The following is an 18,760-nucleotide window of genomic DNA, read 5'->3' on the forward strand; positions in this document are numbered from 1 at the left end:
ATCGGCACCCCCAAATGTCTTCCGTTGGTGCTCAAACATTGCGTGGCCGCTTTATCTGACCCGAGGAACTTTCTATGTGATTTACGGAGAATTTTGCTCCGGGACCCCGGAATCCCGAAAAACCGTGTATTATACACTTCAATTTCAGCCGTTCGGAAGGTCGTAAATCAGGACCCCTGTTTCTTTTTTCGCCTGTTTTTCAATCACGCGTCCCAGCTCATTTCTGGAATCAACCTTTTTTATTTCAGGAATCAACCTGTTCGATTTCAGCCTCAAATAACGAGATTTAACACATTTTTCACGATAATCCGAGTTTCGGCGAATGCTGGTTTGTGGCACACCGGCACTCCCAAATATCTTCCGTTGGTGGCCAAACTTTGCGTGGCCGCTTTATCTGACCCGAGGAACTTTCTATGTGATTTCCGGAAAATTTTGTTCCGGGACCCCGGAATCCCGAAAAACCGTGTATTATACACTTCAATTTCAGCCGTTCGGAAGGTCGTACCGGACCTTGTTTCTTTTTCTCCCTGTTTTTCAATCACGCGTTCGAGCTCATTTTAGGAATCAACCTGTTCGATTTCAGCCTTAAATAACGAGCTTTAACACATTTTTCACGATAATCCGAGTTTCGGCGAATGCGGGTTTGTGGCACACCGGCACCCCCAAATATCTTCCGTTGGGGGTCAAACTTTGCGTGGCCGCTTTATCTGACCCGAGTAACTTTCTATGTGATTTCCGGAAAATTTTGTTCCGGGACCCCGGAATCCCGAAAAACCGTGTATTTATACACTTCAATTTCAGCCGTTCGGAAGGTCGTACCGGATCCTGTTTCTTTTTCTCCCTATTTTTCAATCAAGCGTCCGTGCTCATTTCAGGAATCAACCTGTTCGATTTCAGCCTCAAATAACGAGCTTTAACATATTTTTCACGATAATCCGAGTTTCGGCGAATCCTGGTTTGTGGCACACCGGCACCCCCAAATATCTTCCGTTGGTGGTCAAACTTTACGTGGCCGCTTTATCTGACCCAAGGATCTTTCTATGTGATTTCCGGAGAATTTTGTTAGGGACCGGTCAGAAAAACCGTGTATTTATACACTTCAATTTGACCGTTCGGAAGGTCACGGACCTTGTTTCTTTTTCTCCTGTTTTTCAATCACGCGTCCGAGATCATTTCGGGAATCAACTGTTCGATTTGACCTCAAATAACGAGCTTTAACATATTTTTCACGATAATCCGAGTTTCGGCGAATCTTTGGTTTTTGGCACACGGCACCCCCAAATATCTTCCGTTGGTGGTCAAACTTTGCGTGGCCGCTTTATCTGACCCGAGTAACTTTCTATGTGATTTCCGGAAAATTTTGTTCCGGGACCCCGGAATCCCGAAAAACCGTGTATTTATACACTTCAATTTCAGCCGTTCGGAAGGTCGTACCGGATCCTGTTTCTTTTTCGCCCTATTTTTCAATCACGCGTCCGTGCTCATTTCAGAATCAACTGTTCGATTTCGATTTGACCTCAAATAACGAGCTTTAACATATTTTTCACGATAATCCGAGTTTCGGCGAATGCTGGTTTGTGGCACATCGGCACCCCCAAATGTCTTCCGTTGGTGCTCAAACATTGCGTGGCCGCTTTATCTGACCCGAGGAAATTTCTATGTGATTTACGGAGAATTTTGCTTCGGGACCCTGGAATCCCGAAAAACCGTGTATTATACACTTCAATTTCAGTCGTTCGGAAGGTCATACCGGACCCTGTTTCTTTTTCGCCCTGTTTTTCAATCACGCGTCCCAGCTCATTTCTGGAATCAACCTTTTTTATTTCAGGAATCAACCTGTTCGATTTCAACCTCAAATAACGAGATTTAACACATTTTTCACGATAATCCGAGTTTCGGCGAATGCTGGTTTGTGGCACACCGGTACTCCCAAATATCTTCCGTTGGTGGTCAAACTTTGCGTGGCCGCTTTATCTGACCCGAGGAACTTTCTATGTGATTTCCGGAAAATTTTGTTCCGGGACCCCGGAATCCCGAAAAACCGTGTATTATACACTTCAATTTCAGCCGTTCGGAAGGTCGTACCGGACCTTGTTTCTTTTTCTCCCTGTTTTTCAATCACGCGTTCGAGCTCATTTTAGGAATCAACTTTGTTCGATTTGCCTTAAATAACGAGCTTTAACACATTTTTCACGATAATCCGAGTTTCGGCGAATGCTGGTTTGTGGCACACCGGCACCCCAAATGTCTTCCGTTGGGGCTCAAACTTTGCGTGGCCGCTTTATCTGACCCGAGTAACTTTCTATGTGATTTCCGGAAAATTTTGTTCCGGGACCCCGGAATCCCGAAAAACCGTGTATTTATACACTTCAATTTCAGCCGTTCGGAAGGTCGTACCGGATCCTGTTTCTTTTTCTCCCTATTTTTCAATCAAGCGTCCGTGCTCATTTCAGGAATCAACCTGTTCGATTTCAGCCTCAAATAACGAGCTTTAACATATTTTTCACGATAATCCGAGTTTCGGCGAATCCTGGTTTGTGGCACACCGGCACCCCCAAATATCTTCCGTTGGTGGTCAAACTTTGCGTGGCCGCTTTATCTGACCCGAGTAACTTTCTATGTGATTTCCGGAAAATTTTGTTCCGGGACCCCGGAATCCCGAAAAACCGTGTATTTATACACTTCAATTTCAGCCGTTCGGAAGGTCGTACCGGATCCTGTTTCTTTTTCTCCCTATTTTTCAATCACGCGTCCGTGCTCATTTCAGAAATCAACCTGTTCGATTTCAGCCTCAAATAACGAGCTTTAACATATTTTTCACGATAATCCGAGTTTCGGCGAATGCTGGTTTGTGGCACACCGGCACCCCCAAATGTCTTCCGTTGGTGCTCAAACATTGCGTGGCCGCTTTATCTGACCCGATGAACTTTCTATGTGATTTACGGAGAATTTTGCTCCGGGACCCCGGAATCCCGAAAAACCGTGTATTATACACTTCAATTTCAGCCGTTCGGAAGGTCGTACCGGACCCTGTTTCTTTTTCGCCCTGTTTTTCAATCACGCGTCCCAGCTCATTTCTGGAATCAACCTTTTTGATTTCAGGAATCAACCTGTTCGATTTCAGCCTCAAATAACGAGATTTAACACATTTTTCACGATAATCCGAGTTTCGGCGAATGCTGGTTTGTGGCACACCGGCACTCCCAAATGTCTTCCGTTGGTGATCAAACTTTGCGTGGCCGCTTTATCTGACCCGAGGAACTTTATATGTGATTTCCGGAAAATTTTGTTCCAGAATCCCGTAAAACCGTGTATTATACACTTCAATTTCAGCCGTTCGGAAGGTCGTACCGGACCTTGTTTCTTTTTCTCCCTGTTTTTCAATCACGCGTTCGAGCTTATTTTAGGAATCAACCTGTTCGATTTCAGCCTTAAATAACGAGCTTTAACACATTTTTCACGATAATCCGAGTTTCGGCGAATGCGGGTTTGTGGCACACCGGCACCCCCAAATATCTTCCGTTGGGGGTCAAACTTTGCGTGGCCGCTTTATCTGACCCGAGTAACTTTCTATGTGATTTCGGAAAATTTTGTTCCAGGACCGGAATCCCGAAAAACCGTGTATTTATACACTTCAATTTTGAGCCGTTCGGAAGGTAAATCTTGGATCCTGTTTCTTTTTCTCCCTATTTTTCAATCAAGCGTCCGTGCTCATTTCAGGAATCAACCTGTTCGATTTCAGCCTCAAATAACGAGCTTTAACATATTTTTCACGATAATCCGAGTTTCGGCGAATTTTGGTTTGTGGCACACCGGCACCCCCAAATGTCTTCCGTTGGTGCTCAAACATTGCGTGGCCGCTTTATCTGACCCGAGTAACTTTCTATGTGATTTACGGAGAATTTTGTTCCGGTACCCCGGAATCCCGAAAAACCGTGTATTATACACTTCAATTTCAGCCGTTCGGAAGGTCGTACCGGACCCTGTTTCTTTTTCGCCCTGTTTTTCAATCACGCGTCCCAACTCATTACTGGAATCAACCTTTTTGATTTCAGGAATCAACCTGTTCGATTTCAGCCTCAAATAACGAGATTTAACACATTTTTCACGATAATCCGAGTTTCGGCGAATGCTGGTTTGTGGCACACCGGCACCGCCAAATGTCTTCCGTTGGTGATCAAACTTCGCGTGGCCGCTTTATGTGACCCGAGTAACTTTCTATGTGATTTCCGGAAAATTTTGTTCCGGAATCCCGAAAAACCGTGTATTTATACACTTCAATTTCAGCCGTTCGGAAGGTCGTACCGGACCCTGTTTCTTTTTCTCCCTGTTTTTCAATCACGCGTCCGAGCTCATTTCAGGAATCAAGCTGTTCGATTTCAGCCTCAAATAACGAGCTTTAACACATTTTTCACGATAATCCGAGTTTCGGCGAATGCTGGTTTGTGGCACACCGGCACCCCCAAATGTCTTCCGTAAGTGCTCAAACTTTGCGTAGCCGCTTTATCTGACCCGAGGAACTTTCTAAGTGATTTCCGGAGGATTTTGTTCCGGGACCCCGAAATCCCGAAAAACCGTGTATTATACACTTCAATTTTTAGCCGTTCGGAATGTCGTACCGGACCCTGTTTTTCAATCACGCGTCCGAGCTCATTTCAGGAATCAACCTGTTCGATTTCAGGAATCAACCTGTTCGATTGGAGCCTCAAATAACGAGCTTTAACACATTTTTCACGATAATCCGAGTTTCGGCAAATGCTGGTTTGTGCCACACCGACACCCCCAAATGTCTTCCGTTGGTGCTTAAACTTTGCGTGGCCGCTTTATCTGACCCGAGAAACTTTCTATGTGATTTCCGGAGAATTTTGTTCCGGGACCCCGGAATTCCGAAAAACCGTGTATTATACACTTCAATTTCAGCCGTTCGGAAGGCCGTACCAGACCTTGTTTCTTTTTCGCCATGTTTTTCAATCACGCGTCCGAGCTCATTTCAGGAATCAACCTGTTCAATTTCAGCCTCAAATAACGAACTTTAACACATTTTTCACGATAATCCGAGTTTCGTCGAATGCTGGTTTGTGGCACACTGGCACCCCCAAATATCTTCCGTTGGTGGTCAAACTTTGCGTGGCCGCTTTATCTGACCCGAGAAACTTTCTATGTGATTTCCGGAGAATTTTGTTTTGGAACCCCGGAATCCCGAAAGACCGTATAATATATACTCCAATTTCAGCCGTTCGGAAGGTCGTACCGGACCCTGTTTCTTTTTCTCCTTGTTTTTCAATCACGCGTCCGAGCTCATTTCAGGAATCAATCTGTTCGATTTCAGCCTCAAATAACGAGCTTTAACACATTTTTCACGATAATCCGAGTTTCGGCGAATGCTTGTTTGTGGCTCACCGGCACCTCCAAATGTGTTCCGTTGATGCTCAAACTTTGCGTGGCCGCTTTATCTGACTCGAGGAATTTTCTATGTGATTTCCGGAAAATTTTGTTCCGGGAAACCGGAATCACGAAAAACCGTGTATTATACACTTCAATTTCAGCCGTTCGGAAGGTCGTACCGGACTCTGTTTTTTTCTCCCTGTTTTTCAATCACGCGTCCGAGCTCATTTCAGGAATCAACCTGTTCGATTGCAGGAATCAACCTGTTCGATTGGAGCCTCAAATAACGAGCTTTAACACATTTTTCACGATAATCCGAGTTTCGGCAAATGCTGGTTTGTGCCACACCGGCACCCCCAAATGTCTTTCGTTGGTGCTTAAACCTTGCGTGGTCGCTTTATCTGACCCGAGGAACTTTCTATGTGATTTCCGGAGAATTTTGTTCCGGGACCCTGGAATCCCGGAAAACCGTGTATTATACACTTCAATTTCAGCCGTTCGGAAGGTCGTACTGGACCCTGTTTTTTTTCTCCCTGTTTTTCAATAATGCGTCCGAGCTCATTTCAGGAATCAACCTGTTCGATTTATGGAATAAACTTGTTCGATTTCAGCCTCAAATTACGAGCTTTAACACATTTTTCACAATAATTCGAGTTTCGGCGAATGCTGGTTTGTGGCACACTGGCACCCGCAAATGTATTCCGTTGGTGCTCAAACTTTGCGTGGCCGCTTTATCTGACCCGAGGAACTTTCTATGTGATTTCCGGAGAATTTTGTTCCGGGACCCCGGAATCCCGAAAAACCGTGTATTATACACTTCAATTTCAGCCGTTCAGAAGGTCGTATCGGACCCTGTTTCTTTTTCTACCTGTTTTTCAATCACGCGTCCGAGCTCATTTCAGGAATCAACCTGTTCGATTTCAGCCTCAAATAACGATCTTTAACACATTTTTCACGATAATCCGAGTTTCGGCGAATGCTAGTTTGTGACACATCGGCACCCCCAAATGTATTCCGTTGGTGCTCAAACTTTGCGTGGTCGCTGTATCTGACCCGAGAAACTTTCCATGTGATTTCCGGAGAATTTTGGTCCGGGACCCCGGAATCCCGAAAAACCGTGTATTATACATTTCAATTTCAGCCGTTCGGAAGGTCGTGCTGGACCCTGTTTCTTTATCTCCCTGTTTTTCAATCACGCATCCGAGCTCATTTCAGGAATCAACCTGTTCGATTTCAGCCTCAACTTACGAGATTTAACACATTTTTCACAATAATCCGAGTTTCGGCGAAAGCTGGTTTGTGGCACACCGGCAGCCCCAAATATCTTCTGTTGGTGCTCAAACTATGCGTGGCCGCTTTATCTGACCCGAGGAACTTTCTAAGTGATTTCCGGAGGATTTTGTTCTGGGACTCCAGAATCCCGAAAAACCGTGTATTATATACACTTCAATTTTAGCCGTTCGGAAGGTCGTACCGGACCCTATTTCTTTTTCTCCCTGTTTTTCAATCACGCATCCGATCTCATTTCTGGAATCAACCTGTTCGATTTCAGGAATCAATCTGTTCGATTTCAGCCTCAAATAACGAGCTTTAACACATTTTTCACGATAATCCGAGTTTCGGCGAATGCTGATTTGTGGCACACCGGCACCCCCAAATGTCTTCCGTTGGTTCTTAAACTTTGCGTGGGCGCTTTATCTGGCCCGAGGAATTTTCTATGTGATTTCCGGAGAATTTTGTTCCGGGAACCCGGAATCCCGAAAAACCGTGTATTATACACTTCAATTTCAGCCGTTCGGAAGGTCGTACCGGACTCTGTTTCTTTTTCTCCCTGTTTTTGAATCACGCGTCCGAGCTCATTTCAGGAATCAACCTGTTCATTTTCAGGAATCAACCTGTTCGATTTCAGCCTCAAATAACGAGTTTTAACACATTTTTCACGATAATCCGAGTTTCGGCGAATGCTGGTTTGTGGCATACCGGCACCCCCAAATGTCTTCCGTTGGTGCTCAAACTTTGCGTGGCCGCTTTACCTGACCTGAGGAACTTTCTATGTGTTTTCCGGAGAATTTTGTTCGGGACCCTAATCCCAAACACCGTGTATTATACGCTCAATTTCAATTTGCCGTTCGGAAGGTCGCATCAGGACCCTGTTTCTTTTTCTCCCTGTTTTTCAATCACGCGTCCGAGCTTATTTCAGGAATCAACCTGTTCGATTTCAGCCTCAAATAACGAGCTTTAACACATTTTTCACGATAATCCGAGTTTCGGCGAATGCTGGTTTGTGCCACACCGGCACCCCCAAATTTCTTGCGTTGGATCTCAAACTTTGCGTGGCCGCTTTATCTTAACCGAGGAACTTTCTATGTTATTTCCGGAGAATTTGTTCCGGGACCCCGGAATCCCGAAAAACCGTGTATTATACACTACAATTTCAGCCGTTCGGAAGGTCGTAACGGACCCTGTTTCTTTTTCTTCCTGTTTTTCGATCACGCGTCCGAGCACATTTCAGGAATCAACCTGTTCGATTTCAGGAATCAACCTGTTCGATTTCAGCCTCAAATAACGAGTTTTAACACATTTTTCACGATAATCCGAGTTTCGGCGAATGCTGGTTTGTGCCACACAGGCACACCCCCAAATTTTTTACGTTGGTGCTTAATCTTTGTGCGGTCGCTTTATCTGACCCGAGGAACCTTTATGTGATTTCCAAAGAATTTTGTTCCGAGACCCCGGAATCCCGGAAAACCGTGTATTATACATTTCAATTTCAGCCGTTCGAAAGGTCGTACCGGACCCTGTTTTTTTTTTCTCCCTGTTTTTCAATCACGCGTCCGAGCTCATTTCAGGAATCAACTTGTTCGATTTCAGACTCAAATTACGAGCTTTAACACATTTTTCACAATAATCCGAGTTTCGGCGAATGCTGCTTTGTGGCACACCGGCACCCCCAAATGTCTTCCGTTGGTGCTCAAACTTTGCGTGGCCGCTTTATCTGACCCGAGGAACTTTCTATGTGATTTCCGGAGAATTTTGTTCCGGGACCCCGGAATCCCGAAAAACCGTAAATTACTCAGACGGTTCCTCGAATAATATAAAGCGGTCACACAAATTTCAAGGTGCAACAAAGGACATTCATGGTGCCAATGTGCGATCCCGGACACGTGGTAAAAGAAAGTCGGGAGAAAAAAAACATGGCCTGATGCGGCCTTTTGAATGACTCAAATTGAAGTGTATAATACACGGTTTTTGGGATTCCATGGTCCCAAAAAAAGGTCTGTAAATCACAAGGACTGTTCTCGGCTAAGATAAAGCGACAACACAAATCTTGAGGTGCAACAGAGTATATTTGAGGTGCCGGCACGCGATTAACTAGTCTCGGGGGGAAATCGGATCTAATAGGGTAACTCATGAAATGACTCCACATACGTGGTAAAAAACGGTAGAAAAAGAAACATGACCTGATACATCCTTTCGACGACTCAAATTGAAGCGTAATATACGGCTTTAGAGATTTCAGGGTAGGGAACAAAAACGTAATACTCTAAGGCATCTAATGTAGACCCGGCAAACGGCTCAATCGGGTGTGGCTCGAGTCGGGTTAATTCGAATTTGGGTTGTTCGGGTCTGCAAGAACTTGGGTCGGGGAGAGTCATTTTGGGCGGGTTGTTTTTCAAGTTCTTTGGGTATATAATAGTTAGTTTGCAATTATAAACATTTTTGTCAGGTTGAATAAGGTCGGATCAATTCTGATTTCGGGTCAAATTTGCGTCCTCAATTCGGGTCCAGATCGGATTATTCGGGTTGGGTCATTTTTGGCAGATCTGTATAAATGTCGTTTTGAAACCATGTCATTTCAGTAGAGAGTACTGGCGAAGCGAACTTCCAGACCTTGTATTCCGGCCCATTTAGCTCAAAAACGTTTATTATTCTTAATGGACAAAATTGACAAAACAAAAATTAAGGGGGACACTAATAAGTATTAATAGAGTAAACACAGTAAGTGGATTATACATCTTATGTAATACATCAGATGGTATAGTTTTTGAGTATTAAGATAAAGTTTTTTTTTTATTTTGAACATTTTTACTCATACAACAAAGAATAGTTGTGAATTAATATTGTTAGACCAAAACTTGGATTATTTTGAAATAATCACAAGAAATTAATTTTTTTTTAACTCGATATGCTTATATTTCTTAGCTCCTAAATCAACTTGCAAGAGTTCACAAATAAAACATAAATCAATAAAATTCACTGGGAGTATGATTTAAATCAATAAAATTCACTCGGAGTATGATTCAACAATAAAGTCTTTCCATGACGGCGGAAAATCGAAAATGATTCAACAATCAAACAAACCAGTAGAATAACAAAAATCATTCAAAAGTTTCACCAAAAAACAGAGAATAAATTTTTAGTGCATGCATGACTGCACGAGTAGAGGTTCTTCTGGAGCATGCTTTTTAACTTAAACACAAATATAGCACAAGTAAACACAATTTAGTCTTCCAATTATTCATAAGCAATTCCAGGATCTTCCATAATTTAAAGATTTCGTGATAAAGCTTTTCACGAGACGATTGTATTCTTGAAAATTCCGACCACTATCAAAATCACGATTTGATCATTCGCCAGCCGATGAGAAACCACGACACGTATTACCATTGAATAACCGACCCAATACATACCTTTTCTAAACCCGTCTTCAACCGAAAGAGTTGTTTTACGCCAAATACCCAGGTCAGAATGGGAACCAACCAGAGACCAAAACCATCTAATGGGTAAGTAAGGCAGTTAATTCCTTAAACCCATGAGAGTAACCGAGCAGATCCTGCACAAGCGGAGATTATATGAGACTTGACAGAGGGTTAAACTTGGCCAAACTGAAGCCGTTCTTACTAATGGAAGGCAGAAGGAAAACACACACACCCTGAATGCATTTTTTTATTATCTCACCATTATTCTTTAATGCAAATGAAAAAACACAAAATCTCACTTTAGACGGACGGGTCAAATATGTCACCACTTTCATAATAAGACAAACAAGTGAGATGGTGGGGGTTGTCTTATTATGAAAGTGGTGACATATTTGACCCGTCTACATCATTAGACGGATATACCCGTCTACAATGAGACTAATTGATGAAAAAATTAATGTGGCAATAAGAAAGGTGACGACTGTTACTTTACTTCAAATTCCTGGAGGAAATACAGAAGAACAAGAACCGACACAAGTTTAAGGGCATTCTACGAGGAGAGTGAACAAAGCAAAATGCTCACAAAATGCTTGTATTCTTGATAGGGCAGAAAACTTACAAGGTTTGGCAGCCAGTCCCAGCTGAACACCTCACACCACCCTTCACGAGGTTACCGCACCAAGCTCGGGCCTACAAGATGAAGTAATTGTTGGTCAGCAGTCTCAGAACAAATAAGCTAATAGTCCATATCTATACTCCGTATTATAGAGTACTCCCTCCATTCAAAACCAAACCCACCATTACTTTTTTTTGACACTATTCAACAAATTGGAGATAACCTTCAATATTCTAAGCAATGTATAGAGAAAATATATTCATGTGAAATCTTGTTTGATTCACCTTTATAAGTACAATAAAAATATCAAATTTTTATATTTTTTTAATGTAAAATTCAAGATATTTAAGTTACAATTTGTGCATTGGCAAACGTGCAAAAGAGAAATGTGTGTTTGGAATTGAAGGGAGGGAGTACTAATCAATGATCACTCAGGGATTTCACCATATAAACTGAGATACACCATATAGAGCATACATTGAGACTTGTATGAGACGGTCTTACCGGCTATGTAGCCCGGACACGGTTAGAAGTATCCGACACGGGTGTGTATCCAAGTGACGGATTTGTCTATTACATGGAAAAAAAATCATGTTTTTGGTCAAAATGAAGTTTCCAAGTGTCCTACACACGTCCGAGTGTCGAGTATACGAAATGGGTATGCGAGGTAATATGAAAGAGTCCGAGCAACATAGCTACATAGCTTACCTGTGATACCAACCAAGATCCTTTATCTATTCTACAACTAACTAAAGGGTTAATGGGTTGGTCTCACATGTAAGGCCATCTAGTATAACTCTATTGCGTGAATCATATAATGTCACACTCACCATTGATGTCTTCAATATAATCATAAGTGTATCTCACACTCGGTAGTGGCCAGTCCAAGTTGGCTTCCCTTGATGATGCTCAGTCTGAGATCCGAACTGATTTCCAGGCATAATCATATGTTGTTGTTCAGGTAGCTTCTGCCCATGCATAGGATGCATATTGACGAAAGGCTGGTATTCCGAATAAGGTTTCAAGTTCCCCCCTTGAAACTGTCCACCAGATGGTTGCATTCCAGAAAAGGGTAAACCAGGCAAACCAATATGTCCATTTGAGCTACCGCTATGACCATACGACACTTGATTTGTAGGGTAACTTGGTCTAAAACTGCTTGTCGACGATGGCATCTGAAACCCATCTAACCAGCTGTAATCATCACCCATCATGGAACCATTGGTCGTCCCACTAACATTAGATACCGGCATGTTAATAGATTTCGGAGGAACATGGCTAAACCCAGGTGGAGGTCCGAGATGTCGAACAGGACGACTCCCTTGACTTTTGAAAGTCGTTGAGATAAGCGGTGGCTTTACTTCAAAAAATGCAGTAGAATTCATATTGGATGGACTTAAAACATCTGGAGATCTCTTGTACTCCGAGTACATCCCAGTGTCCGGTGGAAAAAGTGGACCTGCATTCTGGACAACTAAGTTTCCTTTCATATTAGGTGGAGGGACGAGTTCGTTTTCCACAAATCTCAAATTTTTAATGCCATCTGCAACTGAAGATTGCGGTTCAGGTAACCATGTTGAGTTATGATTATGCAAATCCCTTGCTGGATGAACTTGGGGCGGTATATTGTCAGAACGAGGAGGGGGGCTCTTAACCTTCTCAGGAACCTCAAAAGAGTTGTTCGTCAATCCCACGGCATCCATAGGCTTCTCAACAAACACCGGTTTAAAAACAATTTCTTCATCTTCATCCTCGCCTTCGAATATTAGTTGAGCACTTTCCCGCATCATTAAAGAGCTAGGAATATTTTCAGGCACCTGCGATTGAGTTCCAATAATAAATTGTTTCATATTGGAATCAAATGAGACAGCTTTTTGCTCTACCATAGCTACGCTTGTCAAGGCCTTGCCAGCAGCTATTATCCTTTTGACCCGGGTTCGCCTCTCCTTGTTGCTGCCACCAACACCAGGTGAGTGCTTTCTAGAAAAATCAAGGATACTTTGTGCAGGAAGAAGAGGCGAAAATCCCCTCAACTCAAAATCCTCCCCCAAAGCAAGTTGACTGTCGTTTCCCCCTTCCTCATACCTACTCATGTTAGTAAAGCAAGTTTCATCCCCGTTATCGTCAACGGAAATAATACTACTAGACAAAAGCTTGTTCAATAAAGCTATGCAATGCTTCCAGAATGACATTTTCGCAGCACTTATTTTCTTCTGATCAATGGCGCAAGTTGCAATATCAGGACAACAAGCTAGCCACTCTAGGAAAACCAGAATGCCAGGTAGAAGGAAACTAGATGAAGGATCATGAAGCTGTGCGCATCTCTCGACAATGAGACCCATGAGCTCGAAAGTTACAGAACAAGCATTCTCATAGAGAACATTATGCTGTAATATTTCTGCATACGTTTGACCTTCGGTCTTCTTATTCACATTATAAACAGTGAATATGAGAGTCGCAGCAATTCTCAAAATGACAACTTCATTCTCTGTACCATCTCCGCCAAAATTTTGCTTTTCTTCTGGTCCAGAAGATAGAAGCTCATGAAGAACTTCGGTAACTGATGACAGAACATCGTGGAATGTCTCCAGGCTGGAAAAATCGAAAAAGAGAGAACAAATAAAATATCAAATACAACTAAATGAATATGCACTTGTAAGGCTACAGAGATAACGTTTAGTACCTTGTTCGAGAATAAAGAATGCCATGTAGCCGAACAAATTGATTACAGAAAACCTTATATTTCTCTTTAATAGTGGCTTCTCCTTTCGAATTATTTTTTCTTGTTTCCAGTTGTTGATTATAACTCTGACGATTCTGCATTAATGGCCAAAGGAAAAAATAAAGAACAATCGTTACATGTATAATTTGCATACTTGTGATATCAGTTGAGAACCGCATTAGTTTCCGACTTTACTGATAATGCAAAAAGAAAACCGCTTGAAAGATTGCATTAAATAAGTACTAAATCACAATTTGATGCCCCAGCATAGGCAGTATTTGTCAAAAATCGGTCCAATAAACAAATATCAGTTAATGCAGAAAGCTGATTTGTATATCCGAAAACAACAGCATGATAAGCTGAAAAACCAAGCTATACGGATCAACACATCATGTATAAGTTAATACTACGTATTTAATACAATGATTGCGTTCAGACCAATATATGCTTAATGAATTGGGGTCCAGTACAGTCTTTAGTCGGGCAAATGACCTCACAGTGCTAAAGCCATCTCAAGCCCATCACATGATTGTATCTAAACTCTACAACCACTTCAGTCAATTTTTAATCAGGAAAATCACACAGGGGTTTAAAACTTCAAACAGTGTGGTCGGCTAAATGCAGGAGAGTTACCTTATCAAATGCAACAAACAAGTTATCCTTTGCCGTTGGAAATGGGACATCTATCGCCAAACTTCTAAAATAGCGGTAGACAGCCACTAATTCATCGCCTCGATAAGTAGACAATATTGCAAGCTAATGGTCGCCAAAAAAAAACACAAAAAAAACTCATCCCATGTCAATGATTAATTATGCCACAATTGTAGATCCAAGAGAGATATTGATGTAACAGACATAATATATTTGAAAAACAAGAAATAAACCTGATGGTGGGGATTGCCATTTGACGGCCACAATGCCGTGGCTTGCAAATAATAACTTGAAGCTGCAGAGAATTCACGAGCTCTTGATTCACCCTCCCCATACATGCCTTTGTAACGTGCAAGGTCGCCAAGATATATAAGGCATCGGTGACAGGATATTACAGCTTTCTTGACATCTGATGATTGTGCGGAATCATTTCCCAGAATAACCATACCGTCTGAATTATCGGAGAAATGCCCCAAAGGAAGACCATATTTAGCTCTAATTTTTAGAATTAGATCATGATAGAACCCAGCTGCCTCAGACAGGAAAGCTTTGAACTGTACCCGTAATTTTGTTACTATATCAAGTTGCCGAGAACCTCTCAAGTTATTAGCTGCAGATGATCGTGCAGATGCTTGAGCAGAATTGAAGAGTGCTCTAAACTCTTCAATCCGTTTGTAATGAAGCTGCCAGACGGAAAGTTCAATACCACGTTGTTCAGAAAAGGCATGATCTTCAAGAATTATAGCCTCATAGTTCTCACGTATCTGATTCCAAGTGTTAGGGTCAGATGGAATCTTTGCCTGAAGCGACTTCTGTCTCTTCTTCTCCAACTCAGCATTCTAATAAAAGTGAAAAAAGTTAGTGCATACAGAAAAAAAAATTACAGAGTAAATATAAACATAGTTCATGTAATAATTCTAAGGTTAAAGCAGACACGACAAAAAGCCATATAAATATGAAGCTGGTCTAGTTTAACTGTAAATCTGGGTTACCAAATTCACGCAAAACCCTGGAAATCACCGTTACCGGTACCAGTTGAATACTTGAAGCACATTAAATCATGGTGCTTCTTAAAATCTACACATTAAACACTCTGGTGTCTTATATATACATTGAACAAGGCAAACTTCCGCAAATATAGCCATACGTGTTCCAAGGCAATCCTATCCCTACCACTATCATATGCAACCGGGACTGGAAAACAGAATACCTTCTTAAACAGCTGTTCAGCACGCTCCCTGGATGAAGAATTAGATGTCTTTTCACTCTTTTCCATGTGATCAATCATCAACAATGATTATCTGAATTAACTTAGCATCAACTCTGTTCATTGAAAACAGTATTTTCCAGATTAAACTCAGTATAAGTGTGATACATTGCCAAAAAAGGGTAGGGGATTAGTATAGGTATGATTTGATGCCAAAACAGTACGCAAGGTATTAATTATTAATTCACTTCACGACTTCCATCAGACACAGCAGACATATTCATTACCTTAGACAAGTGTAGTAAAACGACTAAAACCCAAGTACACTAGTTACCATATACTTTTGGATCACAAGTATGAAAAGACTATAAAAACCAAACCTTGATCAAAGGTACACCTACACTCCTAAGTGCAACAAAGATTCCCCCGACAATTGAACTACAAAGAAAAGTAGTCACCCCGAAAATTTTCTTAAGTGTAGTAAAACACACAAATGCAAGAAACCCTAGGATGCCAAGATTGCAACATACCTCGATCATTATTATTTCAAGGTAACATAATCTATGGCCAATATACTCAACTTTCACATGCAACAACTACGTATTACTATTAATATCCAACAGTAGAACCACCAAAGCCTAAAATTTTCAATCTTTCACAATAAACAAGTCTGAAATCACGACATCGCTATTCGCTATGCTAACAGTGGCGTAGCAACGAAGTTTTTAAATGAAATTTACCATCTTTTTTTACTTTACTTTCTTATATTAGTATGACTATGCCCCAAATTTCGCCCCCTAACGTCAACTTTTAATTCCGTTATTTCTAAGAAGCTAAGCCATTACAAATCAAAGACAAATCATCTAAAACAAGAGGGCAAACAATATTCTATGTCAACATCAATTTCAACATAGTCAACCAACTACCCAGTTCATATAATCAAAAACTAAGCAAAACCCAGAAACATTACAACAAATTAACACACAATTAACAAAAAATTACTGCAAAATTAACAGAAATTGGCAAATAATATTTTCTGTCAACATCAATTTCAACATAATCAGCCAATTACCCAGTTCATAAAATCAGAAACCAAGCAAAACCCAGAAAATATACACAAAATTACAGCAAAATCAACAAAAGGGCAGCCATAGATTTACCTCAAACCCTAAAAATCAAATTAAAAATTAGGGAAATCAAATCTAATCCAAAAGCTATAAAATTGAATTGAATCTACAACAGAAAAAGGTTAAATAAAAAAAGAAAAAAAGAAGAAAGAGTAGAAATACAAACCCTTAAAAGAGGAAGAGTGATGAAAGAAGAAAAGAGGGAGAAAAGAGGGAGAAATTGTGAAGATGGGTCAAAGTTTATAATTGAGAGATTTGGGGAAAAAATCAATGGCTAGATATACGGATGATATAGACAACAATTGTGTTAAGTTACCGACGCATTCTCAATTGTCTACTACTTCTATTACGATTTTTGTACAATTATTATCGCTCGGAATCGATTGCGATAATATAAGATTATATTTGTGATCGTTTTAAGTTTATGTGTATGTTATTGTCGTATGATGGTTATTTAATGAGAGTTATAATATGGAGTAATAAATGTTGTCCGCTTCGGACTGTTTTTGTAGAAAATTAGGAATAGCCTGAATAGGATACGATGTATCACGTTATCATAAATTTTGATTTATTGAGTAACTGATATTTATAGTAAGAGTAATTTTTGTGAAGAAACAAATGGAACACTGGAGCCTAGCTAAAATTTACAAAATTGACTCTTGTTGAATGAAGTATATTTAAGTAATGTGCATATTATGAGTAACGGTCTAAGGTGACACGATAAAAAATCAAATCATTAAATTTAATGTTACGGAGTAGTTTTTAACATGGTGTTACTGTTATACAGTAGTTCCTTAATAACTTTTTCCTTTTTTCGTAACACTAAAACTTGGGAGAGACGGTCTCTCATTAAGTTATTGAGAGACCAATCTTTCGTACCCTTTTATTTGTATTTCGTACCCCTTTTATTGTTGATCGTGACATAGTATTTTCGTACCTATTTTCATAATAAATGTACCCATTTTATAATTAATTATGATTTGTACCTATTTTATTACCTTTGGTACCATTTTTTCTTAAAATTGTACAATGGTCTCTCAATAAAGCTTATTAAGAGACCGTCTCTCAGAAGACCTACTCTTTTCGTAATTTAAAATGGAGTCTGTATATTTGTTTCTTTTAATTAGCATATCATAGAAATTAATTAGTCTTACAGTAATCATTCTTTTTTGTGTATTATATAAAGAATAAAGTTATATTCTTTTAACTAAATTTGTAAGAACTAAATATAATAAAAAAAAACAAGGCATATGTACTTTCTTTTAATTTTTATAAAAAAATTAAGTATAGTAAAAAATAAATATGATTGCAATTTTTAAAAATGAAAAATAAAGCCATCATCAATTTTTTTGACCGTATTCTAGCCCTGATCAGAACCCATATTCTCTACTCGTATGTACTCTAACCCAACCTGGCACCTAATTTGCCCGATCAATTTGACAGGTCTATAAATCACCCTTGTTTAGCTTACTATAGCATTCTAAGGCTCTGTTCTTTTGGACTTATATTTGCTTAACTTAACTTAACTTAACTTATTTTTGCTGAACTTTTCTGAACTTAACTTATATTTGCTGAACTTAACTTATTTTTGCTGAACTTTGCTGAACTTATTTTTGCTGAATTTAACTTAACTTATTTTTGCTGAACTTTTCTGAACTTAATTTTACTGAACTTAACTTAACTTATATTTGTTGAATTTAACTTATTTTTGCTGAACTTTTCTAAACTTAACTTATATTTGTTTAACTTTTCCGAACTAAATGAATATGAACTTAAATAATAATAATAATAATAATAGTTATTATTATTATTATTATTATTATTATTATTATTATTATTTTAACAATAATAAGTCGCTTTCATTATTATTATTGTTGTTGTTGTTGATATTGAGAAAAGCAAAAAAAAAAAATCGAACATTTTTTTTGTTAATAGTGACTAATAATTTTGGATAAATTGTAATTATCCTATGCAACTGGTCATTATAGTCTATGGTGCGACGGTCTTTTCCGTGTTTTTTGGTAAAATGTGACCACTATTAGCATTAGGTAAATAGCGACCACTTTATATTAAATAGTGGCCACTTCGGAAAAAATGTTCATGTTTTAGTCATAAAAAGTAGTCACTGTTTACTCTAAAATGGTCGCTATATATTTATCAAAAAGTAGACACTTGTCGCACATGACGGTCGAAAAAGAGAATTTGTGAAAATTGTAATTTTTTAAAACTTATCAATACTATAAAACGTGTATGAATTTATAGTTAACTTAGCTTTACTTTCCTGAACTTAATTTTGCTGAACTTAACTTATTTTTGATTAACTTTGCTGAACTTAATTTTGCTGAACTTAAC

At 39.8% G+C, this 18,760-nt stretch overlaps 1 protein-coding gene across 1 annotated transcript; it reads right to left on the reverse strand.

The window, feature by feature from the left end:
- Window positions 1-9,652: 9,652 nt before the first annotated feature.
- On the reverse strand, window positions 9,653-16,769 carry LOC141619313 (nonsense-mediated mRNA decay factor SMG7-like). The gene is made up of 8 exons (XM_074436340.1): window positions 16,575-16,769; window positions 15,285-15,397; window positions 14,308-14,913; window positions 14,057-14,179; window positions 13,385-13,518; window positions 11,532-13,293; window positions 10,705-10,775; window positions 9,653-10,219 (listed from the first exon to the last, which is right to left on the reverse strand). Exons 2-6 carry the CDS (start codon window positions 15,360-15,362, stop codon window positions 11,565-11,567), a joined length of 2,670 nt encoding a protein of 889 aa, XP_074292441.1. The 5' UTR covers window positions 15,363-15,397; window positions 16,575-16,769; the 3' UTR covers window positions 9,653-10,219; window positions 10,705-10,775; window positions 11,532-11,564.
- Window positions 16,770-18,760: the final 1,991 nt, after the last annotated feature.

Source organism: Silene latifolia, chromosome X (genome assembly GCF_048544455.1).
Source record: "Silene latifolia isolate original U9 population chromosome X, ASM4854445v1, whole genome shotgun sequence".
Classification (NCBI taxonomy): domain Eukaryota; kingdom Viridiplantae; phylum Streptophyta; class Magnoliopsida; order Caryophyllales; family Caryophyllaceae; genus Silene; species Silene latifolia.

What these genes read in the sequence shown, in the direction of transcription:
- LOC141619313 (XM_074436340.1), bottom strand. Translation starts at nt 15,362, where the DNA reads ATGATTGATCACATGGAAAAGAGTGAAAAGACATCTAATTCTTCATCC. An exon ending in ATGGCAATCCCCACCATCAG is followed by an intron (nt 14,180 to 14,307) that starts GTTTATTTCTTG and finishes GGCGACCATTAG; the next exon opens with CTTGCAATATTGTCTACTTA. An exon ending in TGTTTGTTGCATTTGATAAG is followed by an intron (nt 13,519 to 14,056) that starts GTAACTCTCCTG and finishes CCATTAATGCAG; the next exon opens with AATCGTCAGAGTTATAATCA.